A 19,152-nucleotide genomic window follows, 5' to 3' on the forward strand; every position below is an offset into this window, starting at 1 on the left:
CCAGCTGGAAAGAGGCAAGCCAAGTGAGGAAATCGCAGCAGGTATGCCAGGAAAGTGCACCATCTATAAGTATTTCTTTCTTCACACTTCACACGGAAGGGTTCTCTCTCCTGCCTTTATATGGTTCTGATTTGATGTGGATTTGATGTGGAAGACACGTAGAGCATATTATGATGAAGCTGGCAGGGTGCTGTGCCTTTTATTTTCTTGTCTGTGCCGTTGCCTGGTGAGCTGTGAGGTATTGCAAACCGACAGGATTCAGCGGTCCACCTGGGAGTCAGAAAGGGAGAGTAAACTTGGGTTTGATAGTGTAGTATGAGAGGGTTTGTGAAGAGTTTGGGTAGCTGTAAAATACACAGTATACCAAGGTTAGTTATCTGAAAGATATCCAGTCTGAAATGTGGAATTCAATCAGGACTGACCAGAATTGTAGTAAGTGCTGAATATGGAGAATTTTTTTGAATGAAAAAATCTCAAATATAGTAAAACAATCTCCTTACTACTTGTTTCGCTAAGGATGCAAAGTTTCTTAAATGTTTTTTTTTTCACATTGCAACCACACATCAATGTATTTTGTTGGGATTTATTGTGATAGAGCAACACAAAGCGGAATATGATTGGGAAAGGGAAGAAAAACTATGCCTGGTTGCTTGAATTTTTTTCAAAATAAAAATCTGATTGCCATAGAACATTAGATAACAAATAGCATCATAAAGAACATGTAACACACCACACAGGTCAGGGAAACGTTGTGAAATCCATCCTTTGTAACTGAATTCAATTCATCTTAGTTTATTTATATAGCGCAGATTCACAACACATCGTCTTAAGGCACTTACAAAATAAAAGGTTCCAATTGAATCATACAGACTGATTCAAGTACATACATTCCAATTGAATCTAGTTACCAAACAAAGAAGTCAGGTTCAGTTTATTATTCAAACTGGTTAAAACATTTTCTGTCTAAGGAAACCCAGCAGATTGCATTAAGCCATTGACTTGCAGCATTCGCTCCTCCTGGATGAGCATGTAGGAACAGTGGGCAGTGGGCAGTCGCTTGCATTGTGCCATTAACTTTGCAGCCAGAGGTACTTTCTATGTTGAAGAAAAGTAAAACTTTAATGGCAGTAGCAGCTCCTTCAGTGGCATCGTCTATGAGAGAAACAGCAAAGCAGATGAGCTCTAAGCCATTTTTCAAATCTATGGGATGAAAGAGAGCAGATACAGTTAGAAACAACAAAAGCTCAGCCATTAGCTGTGTTTAGAAGAAAGACCGGATTAAACACTGAAAAACAGGTCCAAGTGTATCATGTTGGAGAACATGAACTGTAAGAGTAAGGTACAACTGCAAACCGTTTAAGAGATTTCTGACAAGCTGCGCATGGAAAGCCTTAATTAAGTCAGAGGCCCCCTGGTAACTGGGGATGAGTTGCAGAGATCCACAACTCAATTGGCAGAATCTGTTGTCAGAACAATTATTAGTTGTGAACTTCACAAATCTGGTCTTTATAGAAGAGTGTTGCTGTTGTAAGAAAAATAAAATTAGCCACTTTAAAATTTGCCACAAGCCCTGTAGCGGACACAGCAAACATGTGGAGGAAGGGGCTTTGGTCAGATGAGGCCAAACTTTGACCTTGTACCAACATGCAAAATATACTTTTTTGCAGGAAACTAACTACACTCAACTCTGAAGACACGATCCCCACCATGAAACATGATGGTGTCAGCATCATGCTGTGGGAATGCTTTTTTAGCGGAAAATGAAAGTGTGTCAGAGCTGACTGGAAGGCAGATGGCGCTAAACACAGGACCATACTGGAAGGTGCCCTGTTAGAGGCTACAAAAGACTTGAAACAGGGGTTAAGGTTCACCTTCCAGGAAGACAATGGCCCTGAACATATAGAACAAGCTATAATAGAATGGTTAAGGGATGGTTTAGAACAAAGCATATCAAGGCATTAGAATGGTCCAGTCAAAGTTCAGAAAACTCAGCGGTCGCGCCGGGGTTGCTGCTGTATTCCGATCTACCGGAATAACAAAAATTACACTGTGAATGCAATAAATGATATAACTGAAGTAGTGTAAACGGGGGCGCTAAAATCAAGACAGTGAATGAAAACAGGCAATGTTAAATGATAAATTTGATTAATATTTATAACATTAATATTTACCATGTTATCGTGTTAATGACCTCCAAATTCACGGATTCTAATTTTCACAGAGGCGATATTAATCACATGTTGGTTTTTACGGTGCTCAGTTTTACCATGTTCAGTATGTCACACCTTCAATTAATTTCAAGTTCATTTTTGTTAGACTCTGACCCCTCATACATTAAGAGGGCGATTAAATTTCAGTCAACAGATTTTCTGTGCACTGCATTTACTATTATGTCAGTTGCTGTTAAAAATGTAATCTGTTTTGTTTAAAGTGCGCTTTATTTCAACTCACGGAGTGCTTATTTATACTTTTTACATACAGATTGAATCAGTGTAATACAATGTTTAAAAAATTATATTCACTTATAGTAAATTATTTTTTGAAAATTTCAGATTCTTTATCTGGTTTTATGAAGGAATTAACCAAATTATTATTTTAAACCACAGTAGCTCTCTTTTACAACATTCTTGAAAGCCCGTCAAGGCAACTGTAGTGACGCACTGTTTTAGGAGCTCCTATTGGCCAATCCTGCACCGCGCCCACAGCTGACGAAATTTACGCTGTTCCGGGTGCATGCAGCGGCGTCAGAGCAGGAATGAAAACAGAAAGCTCATTTCTATGTCTGCTCCCACTTTACTCCCTCTGTATCCTTCCCCCTGAAACTTTTAATACAACAAATCCAAGTTAACCTCCACGTGTCGAGACGCGATGCTACAGTTAGCTTCCTACACACCTGTGAGCAGCTGTTAGTTTTGCAGGAGTTAAGATGATTCAGAGGGACGGTGAACGGAGGTGAGCAGGTATGGGCTCCGTCCGCTGGGCTTTCCGCTGCGGGTCGTGGACGCCGAGCAGGTCCGACTGGTTGTTCGCCGCTCGGTGCGTCCAGCGGGAAGAGAAGGACAGGATCGGACAGTTTGTTTTCGCTAAGGATGCAAAGTCAGCGATGGTGAGTCTGTAAGGTTTAGCCAACGTCTGAGCTCATGTGTACAGTAGCTAAAAGCCTTGAGACTGATATTTACTTGGAGTTTGTGGTGGTACTTTGCATGGAGTCTGGTTGCTGCGACTGCAAAGATAATGTGATGTTACTGAATCACAGAAAGTCATTCTGTGTTTAACCACAAATCGATCTGCTAGCATCATTTTAATGATTTCCCACAGATCTCAGAGCAAAGCGTTAACAGGAGCAGGGCAGCTGATTAAAGAATTCAAATGGTTTTAGTATGATCTCAGTCAGCACATCCGTGAGAAGTAACGGCGATTGCCCGTATCATCCGATGTCAGTCATTAAGTTGGCAAGATGTACCCAAATTAAATGAATTGATGCTTAATTTCTGTGAACATAACTTGAGGACATCAAATGAATTTCCGTAAATCTCATGACCATCTGCCAACGAGGATTCAACTAAGGGATCAGGGCGCCACCAGTACAGAGCTTGCTGAGGAACAGCAGCAAGCATGAGAGTTTTTCTGCACGGACAGTGAGGTGGAGAAGCTGGCCTGGTGTCATGAATGGTACTGAAGACGTTGTTTCTTTTTAATAAAAACATCAAGGACAGACTGACAGAAGGGATGATGTTTGGACTGGAGTCAACTTATTTTCTCCAATGAAGACCCCTTAAGACTTTTTGGGATATATACAAAAATGGAATGCTGCCATTAGTCCTGTGGTAGTGAATTATGGGGTTGCGTAATATCCAAAGTTGTAGGCTCTATAGAGTTTTGCTCAAAAACATTGCTATGATTTGCTCAACAATTTTATATTGATTTCAAAATGAAGCATGCCTTTCCCATAATAATTAAAAATGAGGAAAAGGTGATAACAAAGTTACCCAGGAATCAAAACATTGAAATTATGATTCCATAGGCAAAAAGCTCCCCGGATCTTTATCCTATTGAGAAACTGTTGGCTGGTTGGATAACCTCTAAACTTCAGTGTGCCATAAAAACTGCTGAGTAAAAGATTTTACATTTAAGCATTGGATTTTGCGAAAAAATAAAGGTTCTGTCACTTTTAAAACCTGCCCAACGCTGTAGTGTCAAGTCATAATGTTAAATGTGTGTGTCCACAGGCTGGCCGGTTGTTGCTCAGGAAGTTTGTGTGTGAGAGGATGGGAATCCCCTGGTCTCAGATCAGATTAGAGCGATCCCCCCGAGGGAAACCATATCTGGTTGCCCCACTCCAGGTAAAAACTTAGTTTCAATTAAGGTTACATATTTCTCTTATGCTTCTTTCCTTTCTTCTCTATTTAAAAACCTATTAACCATAAGACACATTGGACTCAAATTATGTAAAATTCATATGTTGTATTTATAGGCGGTACCAAGCATAATTAGATTTTTGGCTGCAATTCCAGTTCACGTTAAACAAACAGCAAAATTGTGAAGGTTATTGCACTGATTCACTCATTTGTCATCCAAAGGTCAGCATGTTAGTGCACACCGAGTTGAACTGGGAAGGGAAATACAAAACATAATTTGTTTATGGATCAGTTTGCACAAACCTTGTCCATGAAAGGCGACTCCAGACGCAAGCAGCAGAAATGATTAAATAATTACTGTTATCTCTTATATTATGGATTATTTTCTCAGTATGATTACAACTTGTACATGTGTCAGTCCTTTTTAAAATCCTAAATAAATTGTAATTGCCTGGGGAACAGATTTGTTCCCTTATGCTTTAGGCTGGCGTTGGTTCTTTTATAAAGGAAACAAACATTTCTTTTCCGCAGGCACATAAAGATTAAGTTAAAGCCAGCAAGTGACTACATATTGAAGTGGAAAGAAATCTTCTTGACAGCCATCTTGGAGGCATGTTTAAACTATGTTCAGTATTTAACAGTTAAATAAGATATTTCACTGTCTGATAAGTAAAAGCTAAAGATGACATTTAAATGGCTCTCATTAGATTTTTGCGCATAGGCCTTAAAATTGTTAGATTTTTTTTGTGGTACCAATAGTACAGAAGAAAGTAAAAAAAGATAATGTTTTTTAATGTTGTTTTAAAAATGGAAATATAAAATTTAGTTAATATTATGCTTCTATTACAGCAACATCTATGATTTTTGAAAGTTACTTAGTTTTCCACAAACATTTCCATTTTGACACTGTCTTAGTTTAATAAAAAAATTATGTCTGTGAGGCGTGAATTTGTACACCTGAGGTTAGATAAATAAATATAGAATCTGGTAATTAATGGATTATTTATACATTTAAACCCACAGAGGGTGTGCCTTTTTAATATCTTGCCTATTTCTGCCTTATACAGGTCCTTCTCAAAAAATTAGCATATTGTGATAAAGTTCATTATTTTCTATAATGTCATGATGAAAATTTAACATTCATATATTTTAGATTCATTGCACACTAACTGAAATATTTCAGGTCTTTTATTGTCTTAATACGGATGATTTTGGCATACAGCTCATGAAAACCCAAAATTCCTATCTCACAAAATTAGCATATTTAATCCGACCAATAAAAGAAAAGTGTTTTTAATACAAAAAACGTCAACCTTCAAATAATCATGTACAGTTATGCACTCAATACTTGGTCGGGAATCCTTTGGCAGAAATGACTGCTTCAATGTGGCGTGGCATGGAGGCAATCAGCCTGTGGCACTGCTGAGGTCTTATGGAGGCCCAGGATGCTTCGATAGCGGCCTTTAGCTCATCCAGAGTGTTGGGTCTTGAGTCTCTCAACGTTCTCTTCACAATATCCCACAGATTCTCTATGGGGTTCAGGTCAGGAGAGTTGGCAGGCCAATTGAGCACAGTGATACCATGGTCAGTAAACCATTTACCAGTGGTTTTGGCACTGTGAGCAGGTGCCAGGTCATGCTGAAAAATGAAATCTTCATCTCCATAAAGCTTTTCAGCAGATGGAAGCATGAAGTTCTCCAAAATCTCCTGATAGCTAGCTGCATTGACCCTGCCCTTGATAAAACACAGTAGACCAACACCAGCAGCTGACACGGCACCCCAGACCATCACTGACTGTGAGTACTTGACACTGGACTTCTGGCATTTTGGCATTTCCTTCTCCCCAGTCTTCCTCCAGACTCTGGCACCTTGATTTCCGAATGACATGCAGAATTTGCTTTCATCCAAAAAAAGTACTTTGGACCACTGAGCAACAGTCCAGTGCTGCTTCTCTGTAGCCCAGGTCTGGGGAATGCGGCACCTGTAGCCCATTTCCTGCACACGCCTGTGCACGGTGGCTCTGGATGTTTCTACTCCAGACTCAGTCCACTGGTTCCGCAGGTCTCCCAAGGTCTGGAATCGGCCCTTCTCTACAATCTTCCTCAGGGTCCGGTCACCTCTTCTCGTTGTGCAGCATTTTCTGCCACACTTTTTCCTTCCCACAGACTTCCCACTGAGGTGCCTTGATACAGCACTCTGGGAACAGCCTATTCGTTCAGAAATTTCTTTCTGTGTCTTACCCTCTTGCTTGAGGGTGTCAATAGTGGCCTTCTGGACAGCAGTCAGGTCGGCAGTCTTACCCATGATTGGGGTTTTGAGTGATGAACCAGGCTGGGAGTTTTAAAGGCCTCAGGAATCTTTTGCAGGTGTTTAGAGTTAACTCGTTGATTCAGATGATTAGGTTCATAGCTCGTTTAGAGACCCTTTTAATGATATGCTAATTTTGTGAGATAGGAATTTTGGGTTTTCATGAGCTGTATGCCAAAATCATCCGTATTAAGACAATAAAAGACCTGAAATATTTCAGTTAGTGTGCAATGAATCTAAAATATATGAATGTTAAATTTTCATCATGACATTATGGAAAATAATGAACTTTATCACAATATGCTAATTTTTTGAGAAGGACCTGTAGAACTCATTTTATAATTACTAAAATAATATAAAATTTAGGACACAACAGAATATACTGTCACTTAATCTCACCTAAAATTCAGCAACAAATCTAAAAACATGTACAAGAGGAAGCAACTGCACAGTCAGGTATAAGAAGTTCACATTATAAAGAAGATTTGCTTTAATATAGATGTTTTCCTGGATTGTGAAGCATGTTTTTTTTTTTGTCTGTTTTCAGTTTAATTAAGGACTTTAAATTCAAAAATCCAGAATGTGTAATTTAGAATTAGTTTTCAGTCGAACCCAGATTGATTCATAACACCAGTTTTTTTACAGTGATTTATTTCATGATCTGGATGGCGATTGTTTAAGAACCACTACTGGCCCCTCATGTCATATTTTGCCCATCTAGATAATCCCAGCGCCGTATGGACAAGCCTTCTTTTTTATATGGAGCTTTACCCAACTGTCAAGATACACAAAACTAATCAGAAACCCTTTCATGTGAATGACAATGATGCAGGTCACCACAAGTTCGGATCCATCCTGGAGTTTCAACCTCTCCCACCAAGGCGATTACGCTGTGCTTGCTGCACAGCAGGAGTTGCAGGTTGGAGTAGATGTGATGAAGACCACAATGCCAGGTGAAGGCTGAGGTTCACGCATAGGTTCTAAAATTAAGAGTAAAAGGCTTTATGAGTAAAATAAATGCAAATATAACAGTTTTTAGATATTTAACAACCTTAGATTATTTTGTTTTTATTTAATGTTTGAATTCAACTTCAACTGCAGCTTTACAAACATGCACCCATCCAGGCCTATAGCTTATTGTATTAAACGCCAAAACAAATTCCTTGTATGTCCAAAAACGTACTTGGCAATAAAGCTTTTCTGATTCTGATTCTGATTCTAAACCTTATGAACTGTGGTCCTAAATTAGATTTGCAGTTCCATAGGTTTTCCACAAGGTGTCGCTGTTGTCTAACAAAAGAATGCATTGGCCGAGCAGTTTAAAATTGAGGTCTAGGTATGCGTGTTCAGTCACCACATTCAAATCTGTAGTGCTGCTGTGATAAATAAGGGCCTGACTTGTTGCTGCATGTTTCTTCTCATCTTTTCACTCCCTTCTTCCCCGTTATGTCTGCATCCTCATGTTTCCGTCTCTTGCAGGCAGCAGCTCCGTCCCGGAGTTTTTCCGCATCATGACTCGTCAGTTTACTGCGCACGAGTGGAGCACTATCCAATCAGCCGACTCGGAGCACCAGCAACTTGCCGCGTTCTACCGCCATTGGGTAACCATGGCAACCATAGATCCCTGTCATCACACTGCGCTGCTGCCGGGCATCACAGGCGGCGTAGTGTGTGTGTGTGTGTCAAAGAGAGAGAGAAAATATAATTTTCAGTGTGCTTTGAGACACATTACTACATTCTGGACGTTGACGCTTGACCCCATTTTGATTCACATTTCACCCCCACTTTTCTTTCTTCCCTCACACTCTGCTCTTCAGTACCTTGTCACAATATTCACCGTTTTTAAAGACATCCACGCATACACAGATGGTCACTGAAAGACAGTGCTGAGCTAAGTAAAGATGCGGTGAGAATGAGAAGGCGGCACAGAGACGTCAAGCCCTGATATCACCACCACACTGTTGACTAATGGCAGAGCTCAACGGTTGCCATAGTGATTAGCTCTGTAATGGTGTTATTGTGGCTTATTGGCCAGGGAGCATGGCTGGTTTTGGCTGTGCGCACGCAGAGGCATGAAGCCCGTCTTCTGTATGCATGCCTTTTAACGTGTGCACAGATTCCCATCTGTTGTAGTTTGATCCACAGAGACGTGCTCTCTCTGCACACTAGGTCTGTCTTTCTCAGCTTTCTCACACAAACAACACATTTTCTTTTCTTTATCTGTGCATGTAACTGATCAAGTTTCCCCCGTTTTCCACCAAGACCCTGAAGGAGAGCTTCATCAAGGCCATCGGCACAGGTCTGGGTTTCAACCTGCAGAGGATGGAGTTTCACCCATCACCCGAACCACTCACACAGGGCTCGGTGCTGCGCCAGACCAAGATGCATCTTGATGAGGAACCAGAGGAGGAGTGGATATTTGAAGTAAGTTTGATTTAAAAATATTTGGTTGACGCCTCCATGTCTTTCCATCTTTGATATTGTTTGAGTTGACTTCTTACGGAAGTAGATCACCATAGATGGATTCTAAAGTTACCCTTTAAATGTGTCACATCTTCTTTGATGCGTTTTTTTGTCAACTCTGCAGAGTTCCTGAACCATATAGTAATTGTTGTAGGTAGAACAGATCCTCCCAACTCAATGAATACTGAGAACATGATTAGATCTATGATCTCATAGTAGTGAGAACCTGACTAATCCACGTGGTGTTCACTCCAAGTGAAATCATACTCACAAGGACAGCTCGTCAGAACGGAATTGCAGCAAGCATACTTAAAGCATGTGTGAATCAGCTAGTTGAGGTTTTCACCATCACCTTTAACTTCTCGCTCATGCAGTCTGCAGCTCCCATCTGTCATTAGTCGGCCACCATTGTCCCCGGGACCCAGCAGAACCCGGTACAGCTGAACAACCATCATCGAGTTGGTTACACTCCTTTCATCAACAAATAATTTAAGAGATTCATCGTATCCACATTAAGACCTCTATTCTTGTGGACATTGATTCACACACCTGTGCTCTCATACAGTGAAAACAGTTCGGCAGAGCGTGCCGTTACAGCCCTTACACACCTGGATAAGAGAAACATCTATGTGAGGGATTCTGTTTGCAGATTCAGCTCACATAATGTAGTGCAACCCCGAACAGGTTCAGAAACTAAGCAGCCTACTCTGAACCTGGATACCAGACCTCGTCAGCAACAACCCCATCTCCTCCACCCCTGTCCTCAATGCCGGCACACTGCAAGGGTGTCACTCTTCACGCATGAACGTCCTCCTGTTCAAACCATCAGCAAATTTGCTCAAAGCACCACCGTCATAGAAATGTTTTAAAAAGAACGGTTAATCAGCCTTAGAGGTCCAGAATACTACAGGACTTCTTTGCTTTCCCTACATGCTTTATTTCTCAATTTCATCTTCCCTGTCTTCCATATTTATTCCCTTCAACCCACATGTTTTTGTCCTTTCCATTTTTTGTATTCATTCATCTTATTACATTGCTTCAACATTTCTTCTGCAGTGTATCTCTGTTTTACAAGTTTCTGTTAAAACATTATTTTTAGTTAAAGAAAGCTTGATGCCACCTTTCCTCAGCTGTCTCTTATGCCCCTCTGTGTTGAGCAGAGAAAAGCTGTGCTTTATGATGATAACCCTTTCACAACAGCTGTCATTTTGTCTTTGACCCATTATGAAATAAACTCTGTGTTTTAAACAATGTTATGATACTTTATTTAATATTCTGTTTAAATTGGACAAATGAATAAAGGTTTCTGTTAGGTAGCAATTGATGAAGAGGAGCATTAGAAGCAACTTATCCAATACATACCTTTAAATGTACAATAAAACGTATTTAAAATTATATAGCTGATTCAAAATTTATTGGATCAATCAATCTTTTTATACCAATTGGATCTTGCTGACACAAGGGTAAAATAGATCAAAGCAACTAAATTAAATATTTTGATCATCATTTTTGTTTTTATTGGTCACGCATTAAACTGGCGGCTGCTCATACCTGCTGGTTAAATTTGACATTAATCAATTTTATGTGGATTTGTTTTATTTGTTTGTCATAATGTCAACCTTGGCTCTGGAGGGTTTTGCTGAGTGTTCGGTTTTGACGCAAGCATTCGGCCAATTCTCAGCAGTTGCTGTTTATCATCAAAAGGTCATGTAGGAGAGGCAGGTTTTGTCTTTTACAGTCAATCACAGCGCTAACGCAGACGGACAGACAGCTATTTTCACTCACACTTACAGGCAATCTCAAATCCTGTCACACATGTGCTGATGTGTCTGTCGGTGTGTTTCTGCAGGAGAGCCTGCTGGATGCTGACCATCATGTGGCGGTTGCGCTCGGACCAGCAAACAAGGCGGTCTCTGCAGTAAGGAAGCATGACTTTAATGACTGCGTAGCGGCTCTGATTTAGAAATAAAATGCAACTTTTATCTTTCTTTCATGATTAAGACTAAATATTATTTCCAATAGAATATACATCTAAGGCCATATTTGTAAAATTAAAAGGTAAATGAGGTTTGTGTTTCTAGAATTGCGCCGCTCAAGGTGGCAGCAGGTTGGAGTAGCTCTGTTACTTTTGATTCTGATTTATTCTTTTTTGGGAACTATTCCTCTTGTGGTGGATACAGTTGATTTTTTTTGGATGACTGTCCACTCCAGTGTCGGATGTTGTGCAGCTTGGAGGACTTTTCTTAATACTTTCTATTTTTGGACATTTGTTATGATGCATTGCCATGGCAACGGGGTTGTTTCTTACAACCGGGAGCAGCTGATTAATATCTCAAAAGCTTAAATAATACTTCAGCTACAACCCCAAATTCCTGATGAGTTGAAAAGGAGACGCCGTGGATGCAGAGCAGGAGCTAAGAGAAGAGAGAGAAGGAGGAAGTTCAAACCATCTCTTCCGTTGATTTTGATGGATAATGTGAGATCATTGGGAAACAAGTTGGATGAACTCCAAGCCCTACAAAGGACCCAGCCAGAGTACCGGGCATGCAGTATTATGTGTTTTACTGAGACATGGATGCAGGATCATATCCCCGACTCCAGCGTCTCTCTGCCGGGCTTTTTAACCATACGAGCAGACAGAGATTTAAAGAGGAGCGGCAAATGTAAAGGAGGTGGACTGGCAGTACTTGTGAACAACAGATGGTGTCATCCAGGACATGTAACCGTGAAGTGTCATCTCTGCAGTCCAGATATTGAACTGTTGGCAGTACGTTTTCGTCCATATTATTTACCCAGAGAGTTCACCAGTGTTATTTTGGCAACAGTTTACGTTCCACCTTCCGCTGTTGCCGACACTGCATGTGATGCCATCAGCTCAGTTGTTGCTAAGCTACAGACACAAAACCCCAATGCTTTTGTGGCAATTTCTAGTGATTTTAACCATGCTTCACCCTCTGCTACACTTCCAACGTTTCAACAATTTGTCAGCTGCTCTACCAGAGAAAACAAAACATTGGATTTGTTTTATGCAAATGTCAAGGACTCATACATCTCTACAGCAAGACCTCCTCTAGGCAAATCAGATCACAATCTTGTTTTTCTCTGCTCGAAATATAAGCCCCTTGTTCAGAGGCAACCTGTAATAAAGAGGGCTGTGAGAAAATGGTCACAGGAAGCTGAAGAAGCTCTGCAAGGTTGCTTTGAAGCTACAGACTGGGACGCACTGTGCCAGCCACATGGAGAGGACATCAATGCCATGACTGAGTGTGTAACCGACGATATAAACTTCTGTGTGGATAACATCATCCCCACCAGAACCGTGAGATGCTTCCCCAATGACAAACCTTGGATCACCAGTGACCTGAAGGACCTGCTTAACAAGAAAAAAAGAGCTTTCAGAGAGGGAGACAGAGAATTATTGAGGAGTATACAGAAGCAACTTAAAGTCAAGATAAGAGACAGCAAGGAGGTGTACAAGAAGAAGCTGGAGAGCAAGCTCCAGCAAAACAATATCAGAGATGTGTGGTCAGGGATGAAGAAGATCACAGGCTTCAAGCAGAAGGATGATCGGACTGATGGATGTCTGGACAGAGCCAATGAACTGAACATATTCTTCAATAGGTTCAGTTCAGAAACAAGCTTCGCATCCTCCTCTCCTGCTCACAGCCAAACAGACATCCCACCCTCCTTTGACCCACAGGACCCACAGCTGTCCAGTAACACCTCACATTTTTTATCTTCCACCTCAGCCCTAGACCCTTCTGCTTCTACATGTTTGCCTTCAACCATATCAGAAGATGCTGATGCTTCCTTTGCTTCCCCCTTCCACCTGTGTGTCTCAAGAAGTCAGGTGAAGATGCAACTGGAGAGACTGAATCGGAATAAGACTGCAGGTCCAGATCATGTCAGCCCTAGAGTCCTGAAGGCCTGTGCAGAGCAGCTCTGTGGGATTCTGCAGCACCTCTTCAACCTTAGCCTGGCCCAGAAGAAGGTTCCGGTGATGTGGAAGACTTCCTGTCTTGTTCCGGTACCAAAGAAAACTCACCCATCAGTCCTCAATGACTATAGACCTGTTGCCCTGACATCTCACATCATGAAGGTCCTAGAGAGACTCCTGTTGGCCCACCTGAGTAAGCAAACAGTAAACCATCAGGACCCCCTTCAGTTTGCTTACCGCTATGGAGTTGGAGTTGAAGATGCCATCATTCACCTGCTTCAACAAACCCACTGTCATCTGGACAAAGCCAGCAGCACTGTGAGGATCATGTTCTTTGATTTCTCCAGTGCATTTAATACAATCCAACCTGATTTGCTTTGTCAGAAACTCCAGAAGACTCAGGTGGAGGCCTCAACAATCTCCTGGATCAAAGACTACCTGACAAACAGACCACAGTTTGTGAGACTGAAGGGTTGTGAGTCTAACCAGGTAGTCAGCAGCACGGGAGCACCACAGGGGACTGTACTTTCACCATTCCTCTTCACTCTGTACACCTCCTACTTCCAGTACAAGACAGACTCCTGTCATCTGCAGAAATACTCAGATGATTCTGCAGTCGTGGGGTGGATCAGAGATGGACAAGAAGCTGAGTACAGGAAGGTGGTGGACCGCTTTGTGGCATGGTGTGGAAACAATCATCTCATCTTGAACGTGACTAAAACAAAGGAGATGATTGTAGATTTTAAGAGAAACAGGAATAAGTCAAAAACTATTTCTATCATGGGAGAAGAAGTGGAGGTGGTGGAGGAGTATAAATACCTCGGTGTTCACCTGGACAACAGACTAGAGTGGAGATGCAACTGTGAAGCCATCTACAAGAAGGGACAGAGCAGACTGTACTTCTTGAGGAAGCTTAGGTCCTTTGGTGTTTGCAGCAAGATGCTGCATATCTTCTATAAGTCTGTTGTGGAGAGTGTGATCTCTTCTACCATCATCTGCTGGGGAAGCAACATCAGAGCCAGGAACCTAAAAAAGCTCAACAAGTTGATAAAAAAGGCTGGTTCTGTTCTGGGGACTCATCTGGAACCTCTGGAGATCATTGTAGAAAGACGGATTCTTCATAAAATGAAGAACATTATGAAGAACCCTGAGAATCCTCTTCATGAGACTGTCCTACAACAACAGAGTGTCTTCAGTCAGAGGCTTCTTCAGATCTGCTGTAAGACGGAGCGCTACAGGAGATCCTTCCTGCCCACAGCCATCAGCATCTACAACGGCTCTTTGAAGAAACCTACATAATATGAGCTACAACAACATTTAATTTCCCTTTGGGATTAATAAAGTATTTTTGAATTGAATTGAATTGAAATACAACTCCTCTCACCCCCCTGACAAACCATAGTGAATATAGTGATGCCAGCATCACCCTGTGGTTTTTTTTGGTGTGAACTGGGAGTTCGCTAGAGATTGCAGGAATTGTAGAGGGTGGTCAATACAAGTTCATTCTTGGTAAAATCCTTCAGACTGGCATAAATGGTCTGTGTTTTAGGATGGCAAGAATTTAAATGTATAGAGATGGCATAGTCAAAGTCCCGAACTTCCCGAACCAGCCTCCAAATACAAACGCCAAACACTTTTCTCGGCTTTTATTTTGTTCAGTTCTTACATTTTTTGCATTAAGACTAATCAAAATGTAATCCTTTCCCTGTAACCAAAAAAAGTGCGAGACAAAAATCACCCATAACTTTTTAATGTTAAAAGTTAGTGAGTTGGGCGCGGCGCTGATGGTGTAGGGGTTAATCACGCGACCCGTGTATAGAGGCTACATTCCCCGAAGCGGCTGTCCCAGAGACCTTTGCAGAATGTCTTTCCCCTCTCTCTCCCCTATTTCCTGTCTGCCTACTATCGGAAAAAATGAAAACAATAAATGTCTCTAGTGCCGCAAAAATTATATAAAAAAAAAAGTTTTCACCAGTTTTCACAAGGATATTCTGATGTCCTGCTTTTAACATTAAGTCCTGGTTATGTTTTCTGGATGTATTAAAAGGAAGAATAAATAATTTTCACTTTTCACAAAGATTTTACAGAAAATCTTTATTAAAGTTATTATGAGTTTTTTATATTTCCATTTAGCCACTACAGCTGATTTAATTTAAAGCTTCAATCTCAGCATTTGTGAGAGCCGATCACATTTATTGGCACCAGTTTTTAACTATGTGTAAAAAATAAATAAATAAATGCTTTGGCTTAATCTCAGACTGAGAAATGTGGACAATTCAGTCTTTAACTTGGGTACATTTAGGTTTTTTAATAAAATCCCTGGTGGCCACTTTTATTCGCCGCAATGCAGTTACCGTAATGCTTTTATATTCATCTGTTTCCCAGCAGAGATGCACCTAGTCTTAAGGATGCAGAAAAAGGGGATCTTTGACCATTCCTCTTTCTCCAGCTCGTTCCAGACTCTGGTTAATTTGGACATGGAAGAAAATTGATTGGCCATATGTTCGGTGAAACAGCGCTGTTTTTATTTGGTCATATGTTTTGGGATCTACAGGAGATTTAAAGAACCAAGGGGTAAAAGACTCTGTGATGAAACATTTTAAGGTTGCTAGAGAGTCCATCAGAGGTTGGTCTAAAATGTCCCTGTAATTTAAAAAATTTAATGTAGCAAGGTTTCCAGGGCCTTTAGAAGAAAAACAGGCCCAAAGCATTGCAGATCATCCACCATTCTTAACAGTGGGCAACAGGTGCTTTTCCACATTTCACTTCTCACCTGGAGTGTTAGGTGAAGGAAAGCTCAACCTTAACCTTCATTTAACTCCACAGGTTTACATTTGTGATGGTAGGACAGAAAAGCCTTTGTCCTGGCATCGTTCCTGTTTCCTGTGGTTCTCCAACAGTGAGTGTTGGAGATTTGTAACCCACCTTACCATCTTGCTCACTGTGGGTGGTGCTAAGATAAATATGGCCTGTTATATTTCCACCTAAGGAAACTGTATGTCATTACTAATTATTTCCATTAAAATCTGACCAACCTTTAGGAAAAGGTAAAAGATAAGGAAAAAATGCTTTAGTTGAATTTATTTTAAAGGCATTTCCTGTGGGAACTAATAATTGTGCCACCTTTTCTCAACATAGGATTGTTTTCTCACTGAAAAAAGTACTCAAATGTGGATTTTTATCAATTTCATGACGCTACAATTAAAATATTGATTTTAAAGCTTTTACACATCTCTGCCAGTGGTGCCAACACATTTTGTCCACATCTGTGTTACACCTAATTTTGTAAATAGTTTTTTTTTGTCTCTTGAGGACCACTGCAAACGGCTGACACACATTTTTCCCCAACCGATGCTTTCAGTTGCTGTGGAAACTGTGTCCTGGTGGACCACATGGCTCCCTCTTCGCTGTTGGCAGCCACATCTTCACCAGTTTGAAATGATTTATTAAAGAAGAATATCAAATATTTAATTTAGATTAAATCCTCTCATGAAATAAAAGCCATGTGTGATTTTAAACTCTTAGTCAGACACCTCTGTCTCAAGGAGTGTCCTATTTTTGGACTTCTTATAGGCTTTATACATCCCTGCTGAAAAAACTCATGTCATTCTTGTCTTCCTCACAGCCTCTTCCTCCTCCCGCCACCTTCACGCTGCTGTCGTTCAGTGAGCTCATCGCCTCGGCCTCGCCGCTGACAGAAGAGGATCCTGCCTACTGGGAAGGTTTCAGAATGAAGGCCGAGGCTCCACAGAGACAGAGGGATACACAGATATCCGGCTGACAACATGTCTCACTCTGACATTCACCTGCCCAACACACACGAACCTTTCAAAGGTGCCAAAGAGGAAACACTGACATTGAAGCTGCTTTCTTATTCAACATAAGTCCAGTCAAGTGCTGTCAAGTTTCTTTACAGACTTAAAAATCTAAAGTTTGCCTCCAAGGAATCTAACTTTAGAACTTTGCTGAAGAAAAGAAATCTTTTAACTCACAGAAGCTGTTCAACTTTTTAAGCAACTTGGATATACTCTGTATTTTTCTTCCTTTTTGCCATGGCAGTATGTTTTTCAGTTTAATGAAGCTCTTATTTAAAAAGCCAAGTTAAAAATAATACTGAGCCTTATTGATATTGGTAGGATAAGCATAAGATAAATGCCTGAACCTCTTTGAAAATCTCGACTAAGTAAAAACATGGTGTAGAACACACAGTTGCTTTGCTGTCAGCTCGAGCTCAACTTCAGAGATAAAATATAGACTTTACCATCTCAGCATGATGTACTGAGTTGTTTCTCCAAGTTGGTATTGTTTTTATTAAATATATTAATTTCTTGTCTTTTCCGTGGATGTCAATTTATCTCCATTTGTCAAAAACAACATTGTCATGCCCTGGAATGCTTTTACAGTGCAAAATGACAAAAGTAAACTTATTTTACCAGGAAATACAAAGCTTCGAAGTGGAAACCAGTTTGTATTAAATACAGAGAGTGATGCAGACAGCCTTAAATAAGACTGTCTGTATAATGATGTATAAACTTTCAGTAGAAAAATAAAAAAGACACTTCAGCCTTTTTATCTGTGTGCATTTTTTAATGGCAGAATCATTTGTCCTTTTTCAAACAGTGCCTTGCAAACATATGCATAGCTCTTGAAGTTAGTAAATATGTTTTTAATTATTATAAGTTATTATAAGAAGTGATGGAGATATTTTTCCAGCTTTGCTCCAAGCCTTAAAGGTGTGTAGTTACTGAAAATGAAAACATGAATAGAAGTTGAGAGCGAGAAGTATCTGGGTTTCACATCTAATGACAAATATGTAGCTATGTACCATAGCATACCAACTTTATTTATAAAGCGCTTTAAAGCAAACAGCTGAAACAAAGTGCTGCACATGACTTCAAACTATAAATGTACGTTAAAAGATAACATAAATATGAAATAAGATTACGCTCAAGGTGCAGAAGTCTGTGTCCTAGAATAATGGGAGGCTGTCTGAAATGGAATTTGAAAACATTACAGTCCTGGAAAACAAGTCTAGTCAGCAACAACAGACGGTGCAGAAATCTTCTAAGCTATAACCAATCACAAGCTAATCCTCTCTCAGTCTACAGGTCCTTCTCAAAATATTAGCATATTGTGATAAAGTTAATTATTTTCCATAATGTCATGATGAAAATTTAACATTCATATATTTTAGATTCATTGCACACTAACTGAAATATTTCAGGTCTTTTATTGTCTTAATACGGATGATTTTGGCATACAGCTCATGAAAACCCAAAATTCCTATCTCACAAAATTAGCATATCATTAAAACGGTCTCTAAACGAGCTATGAACCTAATCATCTGAATCAACGAGTTAACTCTAAACACCTGCAAAAGATTCCTGAGGCCTTTAAAACTCCCAGCCTGGTTCATCACTCAAAACCCCAATCATGGGTAAGACTGCCGACCTGACTGCTGTCCGTCATGCTTCCATCTGCTGAAAAGCTTTATGGAGATGAAGATTTCATTTTTCAGCACGACCTGGCACCTGCTCACAGTGCCAAAACCACTGGTAAATGGTTTACTGACCATGGTATCACTGTGCTCAATTGGCCTGTCAACTCTCCTGACCTGAACCCCATAGAGAATCTGTGGGATATTGTGAAGAGAACGTTGAGAGACTCAAGACCCAACACTCTGGATGAGCTAAAGGCCGCTATCGAAGCATCCTGGGCCTCCATAAGACCTCAGCAGTGCCACAGGCTGATTGCCTCCATGCCACGCCACATTGAAGCAGTCATTTCTGCAAAAGGATTCCCGACCAAGTATTGAGTGCATAACTGTACATGATTATTTGAAGGTTGACGTTTTTTGTATTAAAAACACTTTTCTTTTATTGGTCGGATGAAATATGCTAATTTTGTGAGATAGGAATTTTGGGTTTTCATGAGCTGTATGCCACAATCATCCGTATTAAGACAATAAAAGACCTGAAATATTTCAGTTAGTGTGCAATGAATCTAAAATATATGAATGTTAAATTTTCATCATGACATTATGGAAAATAATGAACTGTATCACAATATGCTAATATTTTGAGAAGG

The 19,152-nt window shown here is 40.4% G+C and overlaps 1 protein-coding gene across 1 annotated transcript; it reads left to right on the forward strand.

Annotated features, from left to right (window-relative positions):
* The first annotated feature begins 2,706 nt into the window (after nucleotides 1-2,706).
* On the forward strand, nucleotides 2,707-17,635 carry aasdhppt (aminoadipate-semialdehyde dehydrogenase-phosphopantetheinyl transferase). Its single transcript, XM_047390594.1, has 7 exons — nucleotides 2,707-3,106; nucleotides 4,230-4,343; nucleotides 7,498-7,618; nucleotides 8,145-8,266; nucleotides 8,928-9,089; nucleotides 10,978-11,046; nucleotides 16,691-17,635. The coding sequence occupies exons 1-7, from the start codon at nucleotides 2,963-2,965 to the stop codon at nucleotides 16,844-16,846; spliced, it is 888 nt and encodes a 295-aa protein (XP_047246550.1). The 5' UTR covers nucleotides 2,707-2,962; the 3' UTR covers nucleotides 16,847-17,635.
* Nucleotides 17,636-19,152: the final 1,517 nt, after the last annotated feature.

This window comes from Girardinichthys multiradiatus, chromosome 18 (genome assembly GCF_021462225.1).
Source record: "Girardinichthys multiradiatus isolate DD_20200921_A chromosome 18, DD_fGirMul_XY1, whole genome shotgun sequence".
Lineage (NCBI taxonomy): Eukaryota > Metazoa > Chordata > Actinopteri > Cyprinodontiformes > Goodeidae > Girardinichthys > Girardinichthys multiradiatus.